The sequence below is a fragment of the Salmo salar genome, chromosome 11 (genome assembly GCF_965601325.2).
Source record: "Salmo salar chromosome 11, fSalSal1, whole genome shotgun sequence".
NCBI lineage: Eukaryota > Metazoa > Chordata > Actinopteri > Salmoniformes > Salmonidae > Salmo > Salmo salar.
The window spans coordinates 10,384,737-10,403,215 of NC_138301.1; the positions used below are offsets into that span (position 1 = coordinate 10,384,737).

Genomic DNA, 18,479 nt, shown 5'->3' on the forward strand with positions numbered 1-18,479 from the left:
GATAGTTTTTATAATTTCTGGGTCAAGATTTGGCTTTTTCAAGAGAGGCTTTATTACTGCCACTTTTAGTGAGTTTGGTACACATCCGGTGGATAGAGAGCCGTTTATTATGTTCAAAATAGGAGGGCCAAGCAGAGGAAGCAGCTCTTTCAGTAGTTTAGTTGGGATAGGGTCCAGTATGCAGCTTGACGGTTTAGAGGACATGATTATTTTCATCATTGTGTCAAGAGATATAGTACTAAAACACTTTAGTGTCTCCCTTGATCCTAGGTCCTGGCAGAGTTGTACAGACTCAGGACAACGGAGCTTTGGAGGAATACGCCGATTTAAAGAGGAGTCCGTAATTTACTTTGTAATGATCATTATCTTTTCCTCAAAGAAGTTAATGAATTCATTACTGCTGAAGTGAAAGCCATCCTCTCTTGGGGAATGCTGCTTTTTAGTTAGCTTTGCAACAGTATCAAAAATAATTTTCGGATTGTTTTTATTTTCCTTAATTAAGTTGTAAAAATAGGATGATCGAGCAGCAGTGAGGGCTCTTCGATACTGCACGGTACTGTCTTTCGAAGCTAGTCGGAAGACTTCCAGTTTGGTGTGGCGCCATTTCCGTTCCAATTTTCTGGAAGCTTGCTTCAGAGCTCGTGTATTTTCTGTATACCTGGGAGCCAGGGGCGGAAATACCAGGGGGGACGGGGGGACACGACCCCCCCCCATCCTGGGAAAAATGTGATTCGTCCCCCCCAATATATCACTGAAACATAACTATGTAATTTAAATAATATTAATAATACGCAATGAAAGCAATTGTGCTGATTATAGACACTTAATAGCGCGTTTTTAAGTTTCAAAAGATTGCAACCCCCCCACCCTTTGCCTCACAATGGTTTGATCCACTGCCAGTTCCTTAGCTTGCTAGCTAACAGAGAGGTCATATCTACTGTCTGAAAGGCACTTAATGCACGTAACTGACGTGAGGTTAATCCAGTCAATCGCTCACACACAAAAGCTGAATATGCAGAGCTAGCACGCAAATATTAACTATTAAGCTAGCTAGTACCTATTCCATTTATGTGGCGTCGTCAAAGATGGAATCAGCATGCAGATGATGTAAGTTAGTGCTTCAAAGTCCCTGTGATAAGGTTAGCGATAAACTGAAATCCAAACTGAACAGAACTACACTCTCTTCTACCATTGTCTTAAATATATTTAATGGTCTCGTTGCAAAAGCTAAATTGTCGCAAGTGAACTTTTATTTATTTATTTTATTTCACCTTTATTTAACCTGGGTAGCAATGATTATAGCAAACACCACTGAAACTGAATTGGTGCTCACTAGCTTTGCAAATTCAGCTATTGTTGGAAGCCAGCCAATATGAAACAAACTATTAAAATTACAAAAGGTTGCAGCATATGTTGTGTAAATGGTGAACTCATACAGCTGTCAACTCTTGTCATTTTAATCCGTTTCACATTTGCTAGCTACCTTTTAGATCGAAGCCCAAATAGAATGATTGAAGATGATAGAAGCCCATCTCCTACTGTAAATAACCTACACACTGTGTGTGTGTGTGTGTGTGTGTAGCCAGCCAGCCAGCCAGGTAGAAAATGGCAGAAAAATAAAAGACGGACATCAGTGTATTTTTCAATACACCAAAACGCAAAGTAAGAACCCTAGTAGCCTAATATCTGAAAGACTAGTTGATAAAATGTTCATAAGAAAGAAATGAAATTCTAATGGAAATGTTTCACAATGATGTCATTAGGCAGAGCAGGCAACAGATGGCACACAGACAGCAGAGTTGGGACAGATATGCAGGGACAGACTGGCAGAGACAGGGAGTCTCAGGTAAGTTTGTTGAGTCTTTGTTTGGCAACATTATGAAAGGTTCTCAATTTTTTTTACTTGTAAAATAGGAACATAATTGGAAAATGCCATGGATACCCCCACTCTCAACTTAAACTGGTGACTGAACTAAGATTTGTTAAAGGCAATGGTATTGCTGTTGTGATTAGTTGTGTAGTTTTGGGTACCGGTAGTTAGGAGTATGGCAAACACCTTATTTCTTTGGTTCCTCAATATACATTTACCATATTACAATGTAGGCTATGTTTTACAGCACTACTTTTGGTGTCCCCCTCAGGAATTGCTCTTGAGAAAATTTCATGTAATTGTCCCCTCCAAAGTTGATATCAGATTTTCGCCAATGCAGAGAGCTAGTTTCTTATGACAAATGTTTTTAGGGGTGCAACTGCATCTAGGGTATTGCGCAAGGTTAAATTGAGTTCCTCAGTTAGGTGGTTAACTGATTTTTGTCCTCTGACGTCCTTGGGCAGGCAGAGGGCGTCTGGAAGGGCATCAAGGAATCTTTGGGTTGTCTGAGAATTTATAGCACGACTTTTAATGCTCCTTGGTTGGGGTCTGAGCAGATTATTTGTTGCGATTGCAAACGTAATAAAATGGTGGTCCGATAGTCCAGGATTATGAGGAAAAACATTAAGATCCACAACATTTATTCCATGGGACAGAACTAGATCCAGAGTATGACTGTGGCAGTGAGTAGGTCCAGAGACATGTTGGACAAAACCCACTGAGTCGATGATGGCTCCGAAAGCCTTTTGGAGTGGGTCTGTGGACTTTTCCATGTGAATATTAAAGTCACCAAAAATTAGAATATTATCTGCGATGACTACAAGGTCCGATAGGAATTCAGGGAACTCAGTGAGGAACGCTGTATATGGCCCAGGAGGCCTGTAAACAGTAGCTATAAAAAGTGATTGAGTAGTCTGCATAGAGTTCATGACTAGAAGCTCAAAAGACGAAAACGTTGTTTTTTTGTTTTTTTTGTAAATTGAAATTTGCTATCGTAAATGTTAGCAACACCTCCGCCTTTGCGGGATGCGTGGGGGATATGGTCACTAGTGTAACCAGGAGGTGAGGCCTCATTTAACAGAGTAAATTCATCAGGCTTAAGCCATGTTTCAGTCAGGCCAATCACATCAAGATTATGATCAGTGATTAGTTCATTGACTATAACTGCCTTTGAAGTGAGGGATCTAACATTAAGTAGCCCTATTTTGAGATGTGAGGTATCACAATCTCTGTCAATAATGGCAGGAAACGAGGAGGTCTTTGTTCTTGTGAGATTGCTAAAGCGAACACCACCATGTTTAGTTTTGCCCAACCTAGATCGAGGCACAGACACAGTCTCAATGGGGATAGTTGAGCTGACTACACTGACTGTGCTAGTGGCAGACTCCACTAAGCTGGCAGGCTGGCTAACAGCCTGCTGCCTGGCCTGCACCCTATTTCATTGTGGAGCTAGAGGAGTTAGAACCCTCTCTATGTTCGTAGATAAGATGAGAGCACCCCTCCAGCTAGGATGGAGTCCGTCACTCCTCTGCAGGCCAGGCTTGGTCCTGTTGTGGGTGAGTCCCAGAAAGAGGGCCAATTATCTACAAATTCTATCTTTTGGGAGGGGCAGAAAACAGTTTTCAACCAGCGATTGAGTTGTGAGACTCTGCTGTAGAGCTCATCACTCCCCCTAACTGGGAGGGGGCCAGAGACAATTAATCGATGCCGACACATCTTTCTAGCTGATTTACACGCTGAAGCTATGTTGCGCTTGGTGACCTCTGACTGTTTCATCCTAACATCGTTGGTGCCGACGTGGATAACAATATCTCTATACACTCTACACTCGCCAGTTTTAGCTTTAGCCAGCACCATCTTCAGATTAGCCTTAACGTCGGTAGCCCTGCCCCCTGGTAAACAGTGTATGATCGCTGGATGATTCGTTTTAAGTCTAATATTGTGGGTAATGGAGTCACCAATGACTAGGGTTTTCAATTTGTCAGAGCTAATGGTGGGAGGCTTCGGCGTCTCAGACCCCATAACGGGAGGAGTAGAGACCAGAGAAGTCTCGGCCTCTGACTCCGACTCGCTTAATGGGGAGAACCGATTTGAAAGTTTCTGTCGGCTGAATGAGCGACACCGATTGAGCATTCCTACAGCATTTCCATCCGGAAGCCATGAGAAAGTTGTCCGGCTGCGGGGACCGTGCGAGGGGGTTTATACTAACGTTACTATCTGTACTTACTGGTGGCACAGATGCTGTTTCATCCTTTCCTACACTGAAATTGCCCTTGCCTAACGATTGCGTCTGAAGCTGGGCTTGCAGCACAGCTATCCCTACCGTAAGGCGATCGTTCTCCTGTATATTATGAGTACAACGACTGCAATTAGAAGGCATCATGTTAATGTTACTGAGCTTCGGCTGTTGGAAGTCCTGACGAACCATGTCCAGCACCCCGGGGAAAAAGTTGAATGAAAAAAGTTGAGTGAGGGAAAAACTAAAAATATTAACGGTAATCAAAAAGTAAAAACCGTGAAGTTGTCAGGTAGCAAAGTAATATTGGCAACAAAACGCACAGCAGCACAAAGTCAGTGGCTTCATCAATAAGTGCATCGATGACATCATCCACACAGTGACATACCTCAACCAGAAGCCATGGTCGTACACGTCGATCCAGAGCATCCCAAACATGCCATGGAAGAACTAGGTCATTTTCAGCTTCCAGGAATTCTGTACAGATCCTTGCGACATGTGACCGGGCATTATGCTGAAACATGAGGTGATGGCGGCAGATGAATGGCACAACAATGGGCCTCAGAATATCATCATGGTATCTCTGTGCATTTTAAATTGCCAAGGATAAAATACAATTATGTTCATTGTCCATAGCTTATGCCTGCCCATACCATAACCCCACCACCAACATGGGGCACTCTGTTCCTGTTCACAACGTTGACATCAGCAAACCGCTCACCAACACAACGCCATTCTGCCATCTGCCTGATACAGTTGAAACCGGGATTCACCCATCGAGCACACTCCAGCATGGCAGTGGCCATCGAAGGTGAACATTTGCCCACTGAAGTCGCTTATGACGCCGAACTGCAGTCTGGTCAAGGCCCTGGTGAGGACGACGGGCACGCAGATGAGCTTCCCTGAGACGGTTTCTGACAGTTTGTGCAGAAATTGTTTGGTTGCGCAAAACCCACAGTTTCATTAGCTGTCCGGGTGATGATTCTGCAGGTGAAAGGTCCCTGGCTGGCGTGGTTACATGTGGTCTGCGGTTGTGAGGCCGGTTCGATGTACTGCCAAATTCTCTAAAACAATGTTGGCGGTAGCATATGGTAGAGAAATGAATGTTAACATTAAATTCTCCAGCAACAGCTCTGGTGGACATTCATGCAGTCAACATGCCAATTGCACACTCCCTCAAAACATGAGATGTCTGTGGCATTGTTGTGTGACAAAACTGCACATTTTAGAGTGGCCTTTTGTCCCCAGTAGGTGGATGGATTGTCTTGGCAAAGGAGAAATGCTCACTAACAGGGATGTAAAAAAAATTGGGCACAAAATTTGAGAGAAATAAGCTTTTTGTGTGTATGGAAAATGTATGGGATCTTTTATTTCAGCTCATGAAACATGGGACCAACACTTTACATGTTGCATTTATATATTTTTGTTCATTGTATAAAAAAAATGTCCAGAATGCTTTAATTGCAGACATATACACTGAGTGTACAAAACATTACGAACATGTCATAGACTGACCAGGTGAGTCACTTGATGTCACTTGTTAAATCCACTTTAATCAGTATAGATGAAGGGGAGGAGACGGGTTAAATATTATTATTTTTAAGCCTTGAGACATGGATTATATATGTGCAATTCAGAGGGTAAGTAGGCCATCGGTTTCCCATCCCTGGTCTATAGTCTTCCAATGTGGTGTAACTCACTGGATCTCAGCTTACTGTTTATTCAGCTCTGTTTACATGGGGAGCACTCTGTGTTCAGTTAGCTTCTGAGCTGCCCTCCCTGTCCTCCCTGTGTAGGTTTAGTGCTGTGGTACCGGAGTGCAGCTCAAGGCTTATCCACTTGGATCAGTCAGTAATTGAACCACATTGTAACTATGGCCTTGAGAGTTGAAGCATGAAAGAGAGGGACATTTACTTCTTCTTTTTTTAAGAAGAAGAAGCCTGCTCCATCTTTACCATTTGTGGGCTCTGACAATACATGGTCTTGGGTTTGTTCAGGTTTTTCTGGTATTAGCACTGCTTTCTGCCTGGTTTGCTTGTTTTTATTTCTCATTTAAAAAAGAATACACATCTACACAGTACATACAACAACAAAAAAACGTGACTGGGATAGCACAATAAAGTCAGACAGATTTCTATTGTGGTCTATTCCTCCTGGGTTATCTGATCACCATTGATTTTAGTTGTGTGTCCTTGCTGTGTTCACAGGTTGTCACCTGCTGCATATTACGCCCAGCGGATGATTCAGTACTTATCTCGGCGGGACAGCATTCGCCAACGATCACTGCGCTACCAGAGCCGACTGCGGCCTCTCTCATCCACCTCGGATAGCCCAGGAAGCAACTCTTCCCCCTCCATTGAGAACAACGAGGTGGAATTTGAGGAGTTTGAGTGAGTCGTCTTCAACCTACAGCATCCAATGCCTTTCGTATCCCTTGACACTTGTTTATGAAGACATTTACAGAACACATTATGATAAAGCATCCTATAATTGTCAAGAGCTTTGGGATTTATTCCACAAGAAGCACCATTAATGGAATTATTTGCATGAAACCATACCATAACAAAATGCTGAGCTTTTCTGTCCCCAGAGGGGAGGCACCATTGCCAATGGGTGAGAGAAATGAATTCCCTCCATTATGCCTCCACACACCCTCTGTATGATCTGGAATGCATAATGACTGTCTAACAAAGCAGCAGCAGAAAAACACTCCTACCAAAATAACTTGCATATCGAATGCCTGATGCATGGCTCTCAAAGGTTGAATTTGTGATGTATTTTTCTAATTGATTAGGTTTTATTCTTTCAATATGTAAATGTTAATTGCCTCTGGCCTGGCTATAAAAAAAAAAGGTGCAGGGTGATGGTGTTGCTTGCAGGACCATGATACTCCAGGGTCAGTGGTTTGGAACACTCTATGCTCCCAGGACTTATTTGAGGTCATCAGTCTTCTCAGGCCTCTGCAGACTTTTTACTGTAGCATCATTGGCTGAATGAGGTCAAAGGAATTCCCCTGGTGCTATTCCTCTCCGGCAATTAAGGACATATTATTTATAGTGATAACAACTGTTTGTCAGAATGAACAACTAAGTTATTCGTCACTCTATCAACTATTTTAGAATGCCTTTTATTGTCCTTTGGGATGGATTCAGAGTTTCATGAAACCAGCTGGGACATTTTCCTGGAGCATGTAAACGGTCCAGTGTTGCTAGTTAGAACTGGGTCATTGCATGGCGTGGCGTCACCTCCACATCAGTGCGAGACAGTGTCTGTTCTCTTCAGACAAGATTAGACATGTGCTGCCACCCTCTCGTTCATTATTGAACCTGGTGGGATTCAGGGAATTATAACAAGACAACATCCCCTTATCCCCCATTCTAGATTTAGGCTTCTGCTTGCCAAGTGTTTTATGACTGGTGTGGATCAGAAAACTTTGCAGCCATAGTGAGTGCAATTAATCGTATGGGGTCTTAGATTTCTGGGGGTATGACGTTTCTCAACTCTCAGTAATGAGCGATTGGCACCTTTTTAAAAAACGAAGTTTGCGGTACAGTAAGTCTTTGGGATGCGGAGCCTCGTGCACGTTGGCCATTTTGTTGTCCGTGCTAGTACCACTGGAAAGTTTTTAGGACATTCAATCTACAGTTAGATTGAGCAATTCCACGGCTAACTGTGAGCAATATTTACAGTTAGCTATATAGCTAATGTGTTTTGATTTCCACTTCCTGAGGTGGTGAATTAGCCCCAAATGAATTAGGCCACGTAGGCAAATGGGTCTTGATTGATCTAAAAAATTAGGAGAAGTCTGGAGCTATGTATATAGCAACAGTCTATTTTCCTCAATAAAGCACCGCGGCTGGCTTTATAAGATAATTTTTTCTATTGCACTGGTGCGACCAGCCCTGTCTGAGCGGGGTCTTTCTGGAGCAGGATTCTTAACACAATACACACTATTGATAAGTGTTTTGTTTGATTTTCACAAAATCAAATATTTTAACGTGCAGAATAACTGAGGACAGATTTTCACTTTTTCTTTAAACAGAAAAACCCTATGGCGCTTTTGGAATGATGTTAAGAATTCACTCACTGTAATGGAACCAGCAAACAGTGAAAGTAAACCTAGATTACAGTGCTGTGAAAACATACACAGCAGCAGGCTCAGACTATAGATGAATCAGGATGATGCTCCCCTTGAGAACTGCACAGAATGACAACGCTTGGTATTTTAAAGGGGTGTACTGAAGAAATCATTGTAGAGCTGTATCCTAATTCTCTTCCAAACCCTCGACCTATTTCGTAACATGCTGATCTGAGAGAGAGGTTTAATAATGACACCTCCGATGACACTGTGGCCTGTTTCCACAGAACGCAGCTATCGCTAGGCCGTTTCTTTGCTCTCCTTTCTTCTCATCTCCTTTCCTAAAGGAATTGTGGATTCATCTAAATGAGTTAGTTTTCTACGCTTGCGAAGAATGAGGCTGGACATTTCTTCAACTTACTTACGGGTGCACCTTGTCCCCATTTTGTTTGTAGTCTGTTTTAGAGATGAAACGGTATAAAAATGTCATATCACGATTATAGTGACCAAAATTATCACGGGTATCAGTATTATCGCGGTATTGTTAAAATGTGCTGGAAATGTTCAGAAAGTACTGATACAAACACTGAAATCATTTCACCAAGTTTTATATTGAAAACCAACAAACAACTAATAAAATTAGCTGCACTATGCATTTGTGTGCATCAACATTAAAATAATAACATTAACATTAAAGATGGCACCATGTGGCCATGAGAGTTAGTTTCCCATAGTGCAGGTTTTAATGAACACAACCTTAAGTTAGTAAATCAAATGTGCACTTAAAAGCAAAACAAGTAAAGCAATTTGCATGTAAGAACAATACAACCATATGGAAACAAATCCAATGTGCAGGTGTTGACATTAAAATAACACAAAATATGTAAACAAATAAAATGAACAACACTGATAATGTCCGTTCTCTCCTTCATAAAGAAATCAGGTGCTGCTGGCCTAACATCCTGTATGTCCGTTCTCTCCTTCATAAAGAAATCAGGTGCTGCTGGCCTAACATCCTGTATGTCCGTTCTCTCCTTCATAAAGAAATCAGGTGCTGCTGGCCTAACATCCTGTATGTCCGTTCTCTCCTTCATAAAGAAATCAGGTGCTGCTGGCCTAACATCCTGTATGTCCGTTCTCTCCTTCATAAAGAAATCAGGTGCTGCTGGCCTAACATCCTGTATGTCCGTTCTCTCCTTCATAAAGAAATCAGGTGCTGCTGGCCTAACATCCTGTATGTCCGTTCTCTCCTTCATAAAGAAATCAGGTGCTGCTGGCCTAACATCCTGTATGTCCGTTCTCTCCTTCATAAAGAAATCAGGTGCTGCTGGCCTAACATCCTGTATGGATGCATCTTTGTTCACTGGAATGAAATGTAAAAATGTCAGCATATTTACTTTGTCCGGTTTAAGTAGTGATCTGCGTGGGGAGACGATGTGCCCGCTGGCACTGAACACTCACTGATGGCACTCTGGTTGCTGGGATGCACAAAAGCTTCCTGGCAACCCTGGCAAGGTGAAGCAGCTCTGATGCATGTTCTGCAGACAGGGTGACCATCTTCGATTAAGTTACCCCCAACACTCTTGCAAAACCCAAAATACAACCACACTTCAGATTTGGTCCGCTTAGAAGGCTGAAAAATCTCCCGAGCGCCGTCACTGCCTTCCGCCATGTTTTCAAACACAGAAAAACCCACGTTGCATGCTGCGCCTGCGTCAGACTGTTGCTAACTTTGGTTGATGCTGGACAGTATTTACCGTGAGTTTTTCAAACCGCGGTAATCAAACACGGTTTTAATGATAATAAACATTTGAAACGGTAATATCAACCGTCGGGAATTTTACCGTGGTTTATCGTGAAACCGGTAACCGTTTCATCCCTAGTCTGTTTGCAAGTTTATGAAGTCCTCCTAGACCAAGAACTATTGCATTATTACTGGACATTTATAACATGACCAGCAAAATAGGTTTACTTTAGACTTGAGCGTCATACATAGAATGAAGTTATACGGCCAGTCAGCCACAGAATATCATTGCAGTCGGAGCAAACAACATTTAGCCGGTATTAAAATGCAGTTCTGGGTGACTGATGTGAGATGGGGCATCTTCAAAGCCAAAATATGACCTCACCGATTTGGTTCATGAATTATTCCGCCGACCTGACTGCCCGACTTAGAAATTCATTGCTGAGGGTATATTTATGAAAGCATGTCTATTTCCGCCTGCTTTCCGATTAGAATACTTTCAGAGGCTCCCGCGTTCGTCGGATTTCCTCTCTCTCGCGTCCTTCACATTGTCTCAGTTTTCAAGAAGTGTAAAGCAAATTCTGAATGTGAAACGTCCAGTGGATCACAAAGAAGCCGCGTCCTCTCAGCTGATACTCTGCTCTGATGGAAAGATGATGCATATTTAATTCCTCCAGGGGTCAGCGAATAAATGACAGGAACCAATGTTCCTGTAATGGCACAGTCTTCCTTTGCGAGGTCAGATATTTACATTTGAGCCATTTTAGCAGATGCTCTTATCCAGAGCGACTAACAGGAGCAATTAGGGTTACGTACCTTGCTCAAGGGCACGTCGGCAGATTTTTCACCTAGTCTGCTCAGGGACCTGAACGAGCTACCGTTCGATTCTATACTGTGTCCCCTTGGCCTGGAAATATTTTGCCTTTGTTTTTTCTCCTTTGAATGTGTCCAGACTAGATTATACTGTGTTGTGAAAAGGGGCCCACTTACTAGCAGTTTTTCAAACCTGTAAATGGAGAAACATTGGAGCCATAAATAACCATCTTTACCGTAAATAACCATCTTTATGCAATGCAGCGTTTTCAAACTTTTGCGAATCTTCTCTGGAGTTTCTGTTTGGCTGCTTGGTTTTTTGAGGCTGCTGGATGATCACAAGCAGTACTGCAACGTCCTCCCTTTGGTCTGGGTCTCAAGCTCAAGCCAATAATAAGTTAGGCTAACATCAAACTTTTAAGTGAGCCTGCACTATATAGTGAGTCCAGCTACGGTCTCTCAGTTAAGAGGATTTACATTTTTCTTTGTATGTGTTTGTCTGTTATCTCCCTCTCTGTCCGTCTGTCTGTCTTCACAGGGATAACGGTGATCGCGCCAGACACAGGGCTCCGCGCCACGCTCGTATGTCTGCCCCCTCACTTGGCAGATTTGTTCCCCGGTGGGTGGCCCTGATATGATTGATTGATTTATTGGGAAAAAGATGCACGGAGTACAACCCCAAGGGATAACACGTTAAAGCGATTCCATTGGTTTCCCTGATGGAATACACACAATGCAGAGAAAACAACCAAAAACAACAGCCATCCATACAATAACAAAACAGCATCACACAGCATACAATAGATACTGTAAATACATAACTAAAAAAAGAAAAGAAACAGAAAAACAAAAAATAGTCAACCTATCCAAACTCATGTGTACTCCTGGACTCTGAATACATTATACTTATTGGCTCTTTATATTCCAATGTTTGTTTTTTGGCCAATGATATGAGCAGCCAATGACATAACGGGACTCTGTGTCCCGAGGATTAGTATACAGGAAATGTTTTACATATTCTCCAACTTTTGCTAAAGTTTGATTTGAATCATTCTACCCAAAACCAGTGGTGAGCATTAGCACAATCATATAGCACAATTCTATTTATTTTTTATTTTACCTTTATTTAACTAGGCGAGTCAGTTAAGAACAAATTCTTATTTTCAATGACGGCCTAGTAACAGTGGGTTACTAGTACCAGTCACACAGCCAGGGGCAGAACGACAGATTTTTACCTTGTCAGCTCGGGGGATTTGATCTTGCAACCTTTCGGTTACTCGTCCAACTCTCTAACCACTAGGCTACCCTCATCAGTTTGTGCAACAATGTAGAGTCGGGTAAGGCTTTTATAAAAACTTGCCTGTGCTTTGTAGTCCCCTATTACGCGACAGAGATGGTCTCCAATTTTCTCATATCTTAAATTATGGGGTGAGTGAACTCTGTCAGTTGTTGTGTGATTTCTATATAATGTGACGCTTCTCTCTCTCTTCAAGGAGGTTCCTACTGCCTGAGTATCTACCATATCCTGGCATCTTCCACCATGAGAGGGGCCAGCCTGGCCTGGCCACCCATTCCTCTGTCAACAGGGTCCTAGCAGGTAGGCAGAGTTATCCCTCGTGTTTTCATCTTGTGTTTCTGTTTTGGAAACTAGGCTGCTACTGGCATTCCAGTAATATTTCAGATCACGTTGGTGCTTTAGGACCTGGCTGCCCACACAACGTACCATTTTCGGATGGATGAGCAGTTCAGCCACTCATGAGTATTAGTGCAGCAGCACAGGTAAGTGTTTGCGAAGAGGGCCTCTGCGTGATGACTGCCCTGTGCTCTCCACCCACGCTTTTGGAGCAAAATCCACATGCTCCAGTGTTATTGATGTGGACGTTGCAGATAAGGAATTCGTCGACGAGAGCGCTTCAGAACATCTCTTTTTTTTTCCCCTGCCGCCCACACTCTTGCAAACATGCTGGAACGCCCACAAAGAGCAAACTTATCAAACTATCCCCCCCCCCCCCCGACATGATTCGTGTGTCAGAATGTGAGTTTCTCTGAAGTCCCGTCTCAAGCATGCTTCTGCATTGTGAATGGTTTCTGACTCCTCATACCCAAAGGTAGAACACGTTCACAGCTCATGTCAAACCAAGCCAAATAGTCCCACTCACCTTTTGCTTCCGTTGGCTGACAATGACCGATAGTCACAGTGAGACATTAGAGGAGAGTGCTGCTGTGGCTGCACGGTGTTGTTTCTCATTGTACTGTATCACTGTCATTGTGTGTGTCTTGCCCACCGCTGAAACCTCTTACGCATACCAAATGTTTTACAATTAGTGTTACCTTTCAACTTGAATGAAAAGTTCCTGCGTGTGTGCGTGTGTGTGTGTGTGTGTGTGTGTGTGTGTGTGTGTGTGTGTGTGTGTGTGTGTGTGTGTGTGTGTGTGTGTGTGTGTGTGTGTGTGTGTGTGTGTGTGTGTGTGTGTGTGTGAGAGACGTCTAGTTAATAAACAGAGAAATCACATCAGGTTTTATGCCTGTTGAGTCAGGAGAGATGTGTTCTCCGCCCAGCCCTCCATTTGCTTCCTACGCTGATTGCTATGCCGCCTGTGTTGGTGATGGTTTGTAATGTTGCTCTTGAAATGCCACAGCAGCACACAGTGTTTAAGTTGAAATGGCCTTTCACAGCCGTTCAGCATAGCTCGTTCACAGATGGCCTCGTCTTCTTTTGTTTTTGCTGTGTACATGTAGTGAAAATTGAGAACTGGCTTTTTCACCAGCAGAGGACAGTAATGACCATAGGCTTGTATATGTATATGAGCCTTTATGTAAGAGGCAGAAATGCAAATCTTTAATCATTCCAAAAACAAATAATGCTGCTGCGCATTTATATAACTGGCAGTTATCTTTTTTTCAATGGAAGGGTTTTGTCTTTTAGGGGTTCACTGTTAATTTTTGTGATCCAAAAAGTGCATTTTAATTTCAACTTGCATAAAGGCATGAGGTACAGTGCACACGTCATTCAACGTTTAAGACACAGTTGAGCAGCCAAACCGGGGTCGAGGCTATGTCCCTTCTCATCTTGGCGGCCAATCAGTGTCTGAGCAGAAAGAGAATTTGTTAATGGAGAAGGTGACCTGCGATGACATCTCATTGTCACCCCAAAGGTCAGGAGAGAAGGGAACTGACAGGGTGATATTATCTGCTCACTCTGTAACCCAGAGTGAACCCACTGCAATTACCAATCCAAGTGCAGAATGACTGTGGAGAAGGACAATAATGGAGTGGACAGAGAGGGTTGTTGGTTCAGGCAGCACACAACATGGAAATGATCTGATAGAACACAGACAATGGTTGTTCAGAATATTTTGGCTCAGTTCCCCACTATTTTCATTGTACCAGTAAATCATACATTATTAATCCATATTTCTATCTAAAGACATTAACTGAACTTAGTACCATCTCCTATCTTTGTCCAACTTTCTTTATTTTATTAACACCATATGTTTTAAATTATATCAACAAAAAATATTACATTTTATTTGGAACGGCAAGCCAGATAAAATTAAAAGGGCCTATTTATATAACGAATATAAATTCGGAGGGCAGAAATGATTAAATATTAAAGCATTAGACCTCTCACTAAAGGCATCAGTCATACCAAAGTTATACTTAAATCCAAACTGGTTTTCTAGTAAATTGGTACGAATGTCTCATCCTATGTTCAAGAAGGGCCTTTTCCCCTTTATTCAGATTACACCTGCCCACTTTCGGTTGTTTGAAAAGGAAATAATCTCCAAAATATCTTTATTTTTTAAACAAGCCTTAGAAAGTTGGTTGCAATTTCAGTTTAATCCACCTGAAAAGACAGAACAAATAATACAACAAATATTGTGGTTAAATTCAAATTTAGTAATTGATAAAAAAAACTATTTTTAGAAGAAATGATTAAAACAGGTATAATTTTTGTGAATGATATTATAAATAGGACTGGTGGAGTTATGTCACACATGCAGCTAACACAGACATATGGAAATGTCTGCTCTACCCAAAATTACAACCAATTAATTGCAGCATTACCACAAAAATGGAAGAGGCAAGTAGAAGGGGAAAAAAGTAAGGAACTTGTATGTCGGCCCTGTATTAAAGAACATAAATGGTTAAAGAAAAGTGTGATAAATAAAAACATATACCAATTTCATTTAAGGACCAAAAAACTGACAGCTGTGCCATATAAATTGCAAAATAGTTGGGAAGAGATTTTCGATGTACCCATTCCATGGCACATGGTTTATGAATTGATACGCAAAACAACGCCGGATTCAAAACTTAGAATTTTTCAATTTAAATTACTATACAAAATTCTTGCAACCAATAGAATTTTATATACACTGCTCAAAAAAATAAAGGGAACACTTAAACAACACAATGTAACTCCAAGTCAATCACACTTCTGTGAAATCAAACTGTCCACTTAGGAAGCAACACTGATTGACAATACATTTCACATGCTGTTGTGCAAATGGAATAGACAACAGGTGGAAATTATAGGCAATTAGCAAGACACCCCCAATAAAGGAGTGGTTCTGCAGGTGGGGACCACAGACCACTTCTCAGTTCCTATGCTTCCTGGCTGATGTTTTGGTCACTTTTGAATGCTGGCGGTGCTTTCACTCTAGTGGTAGCATGAGACGGAGTCTACAACCCACACAAGTGGCTCAGGTAGTGCAGCTCATCCAGGATGGCACATCAATGCGAGCTGTGACAAGAAGGTTTGCTGTGTCTGTCAGCGTAGTGTCCAGAGCATGGAGGCGCTACCAGGAGACAAGCCAGTACATCAGGAGACGTGGAGGAGGCCGTAGGAGGGCAACAACCCAGCAGCAGGACCGCGACCTCCGCCTTTGTGCAAGGAGGAGCAGGAGAAGCACTGCCAGAGCCCTGCAAAATGACCTCGTGCAGGCCACAAATGTGCATGTGTCTGCTCAAATGGTCAGAAACAGACTCCATGAGGGTGGTATGAGGGCCCGACGTCCACAGGTGGGGGTTGTGCTTACAGCCCAACACCGTGCAGGACGTTTGGCATTTGCCAGAGAACACCAAGATTGGCCAATTCGCCACTGGCACCCTGTGCTCTTCACAGATGAAAGCAGGTTCACACTGAGCAAGTGACAGACGTGACAGAGTCTGGAGATGCCGTGGAGAACGTTCTGCTGCCTGCAACATCCTCCAGCATGACCGGTTTGGCGGTGGGTCAGTCATGGTGTGGGGTGGCATTTCTTTGGGGGGCCGCACAGCCCTCCATGTGCTCGCCAGAGGTAGCCTGACTGCCATTAGGTACCGAGATTAGATCCTCAGACCCCTTGTGAGACCATATGCTGGTGCGGTTGGCCCTGGGTTCCTCCTAATGCAAGACAATGCTAAACCTCATGTGGCTGGAGTGTGTCAGCAGTTCCTGCAAGAGGAAGGTATTGATGCTATGGACTGGCCCGCCCGTTCCCCAGACCTGAATCCAATTGAGCACATCTGGGACATCATGTCTCGCTCCATCCACCACAGACTATCCAGGAGTTGGCGGATGCTTTAGTCCAGGTCTGGGAGAAGATCCCTCAGGAGACCATCTGCCACCTCATCAGGAGCATGCCCAGGCGTTGTAGGGAGGTCATACAGGCACGTGGAGGCCACACACACTACTGAGCCTCATTTTGACTTGTTTTAAGGACATTACATCAAAGTTGGATCAGCCTGTAGTGTGGTTTTCCACTTTAATTTTGAGTGTGACTCCAAATCCAGACCTCCATGGGTTGATAAATTGGATTTCCATTGATTATTTTTGTGTGATTTTGTTGTCAGCACATTCAACTATGCAAAGAAAAAAGTATTTAATAAGATTATTTATTTCATTCAGATCTAGGATGTGTTGTTTAAGTGTTCCCTTTGTATCCGCCCAGTATATACTGCTCAAAAAAACAATCTTCCCAGCTCTGCAGATTCTGCTGTAAGGAGGCAGAGTCATTAGATCATTTATTTTGGTATTGTCCATATGTAGCTCGTTTTTGGTCACAGGTCCAGGAATGGCTGAAGAATTGCAACATTTGCCTAAAACTAACGCTGCAGATAGCAATACTGGGTGATTTGAAAAGCCATAGTCAATCAATCAATAATATAGTAATTATTTTAGCAAAAATGTGTATTTTTAATTTACAATCTGTAGAAGCTATGAGAATAGAAAGGTTCAATTGTTTTGTGAAGCATCACAGCACAGTTGAAAAATATATGGCAAATAGAAATCCGAAATGAATGGTGTTGAGAGACAGATGGGAGGGGTTGAATGGAGCTGAAGGGTTGGACCAATAACAAGATAACCAATGTAAAACATACGGGGTCTGTAAAATGTATATAGGTTCAGAAATGTTGTGAAATAGCATAGTTACAAATCGAAATCAAACTGGATGGACATCGGAAATAGAGGAAGGACTAAAACACAAACAAAAAATAACTATTGTAAAATAGACTGGGTCTGTAAAATGTGTATAAGATTAATAAATTGAAGGTAAAAGCCGAAGTGTTTATTAGTTTACTCCAATTGGGTGGTAGGGTTTGAATGGAATAATAAAGGTATATTCTTTAAAAAACGTATGTATGTCTATATAGGTATGTGTATGTATATATGTGTATATGTATGCATGCATGTATGGAGATATTATATATATATATATTTACCCAAAAAATATATGGGGGATTGGAAGTGATGCAGACAATTACATTGATGGAAACAATATTCTTTCTGCAATATTAAGCTGATCCACCCCTAAAAAAATGTACAAATGAAAAATAAAATATGTTCCATGCCAGAGACTTATATGATATTAATCAAGAACACACCAAGTAGCAAGTACTGTATTGCATGACTATAGAGAAGCTACTTTTATTTCTGCTCTATCTCCCTTGTCCCCCTCTGGGGTTTTCTACTTTTGACTGCGCTGGTGGCAGATGTCAGCTTTTCACCCGTCTGTGCATTGACATGTTGGTCGAGGCATCTGTGAACTGTATATCAGTTCACAAATATGCCAGCAACATGGAAATTGCTGGAACTGATGACACCCTTACATAAAGACCCTCAACCGTACAGCTTTTAATGCATAACACACAGTACTTCAGATCTGTACTCTTCTATTTCAGTGGCTGCTATTTCAGTGCCTCTAGTTTTTTTTAGGATCTCTTTCACCTATTGTGTGAAGGTTTCTTCCCTTTCGATAAATCCATGGCAAAGTAAGGGTTTCATGTCAAAACAGAACGTATCGTAAAGGGAGCAGTTCAAAACCATCGAGGACCTAGTGTTTTAAATCACACGTAAGCTAATCTTGTCGTGCATTATCCTTTTTTCACTCTGCTTCTTTTTTTTCTTCAGTAAAGGGTCATTCCACTTGTGAAGTTGACTAAAAACATTCTGGATTTGTTGTTTCTTTGCCAGGTCCCATTGCTCAGATACTTTGCAGTATAATCTTACATTTTGCGATAATGTGAGATTTTGTTTTATGGATGAGTTTGCGACAGGGCCAATGGCATCTAAGTCAAATCCAATTTTATTGGTCACGTACACATATTTAGCAGATGTTATTGTGGGTGTAGCGAAATGCGTGTGTTCCTAGCTCCAACACTGCAGTATTATCTAACAATTCAGAACAATACACACGTAAAATCGTGGAATTACGAAATATATAAATATTAGGACGAGCAATGTTGGAGTGGC

At 42.2% G+C, this 18,479-nt stretch overlaps 1 protein-coding gene across 3 annotated transcripts in view; it reads left to right on the forward strand.

Moving 5' to 3' along the window:
* The window catches only part of LOC106561945 (activating molecule in BECN1-regulated autophagy protein 1A), a 111,922-nt gene that overhangs the window by 37,103 nt on the left and 56,340 nt on the right, over positions 1–18,479 (forward strand). For all 3 annotated transcript variants that reach the window (XM_082957734.1, XM_045689022.2, XM_014126403.3), the window contains 3 exons: positions 6,314–6,496; positions 11,280–11,360; positions 12,235–12,338. In XM_082957734.1, coding sequence (XP_082813860.1) covers positions 6,314–6,496; positions 11,280–11,360; positions 12,235–12,338 — 368 coding nt within the window. The remainder of the gene's footprint in view (positions 1–6,313; positions 6,497–11,279; positions 11,361–12,234; positions 12,339–18,479) is intronic.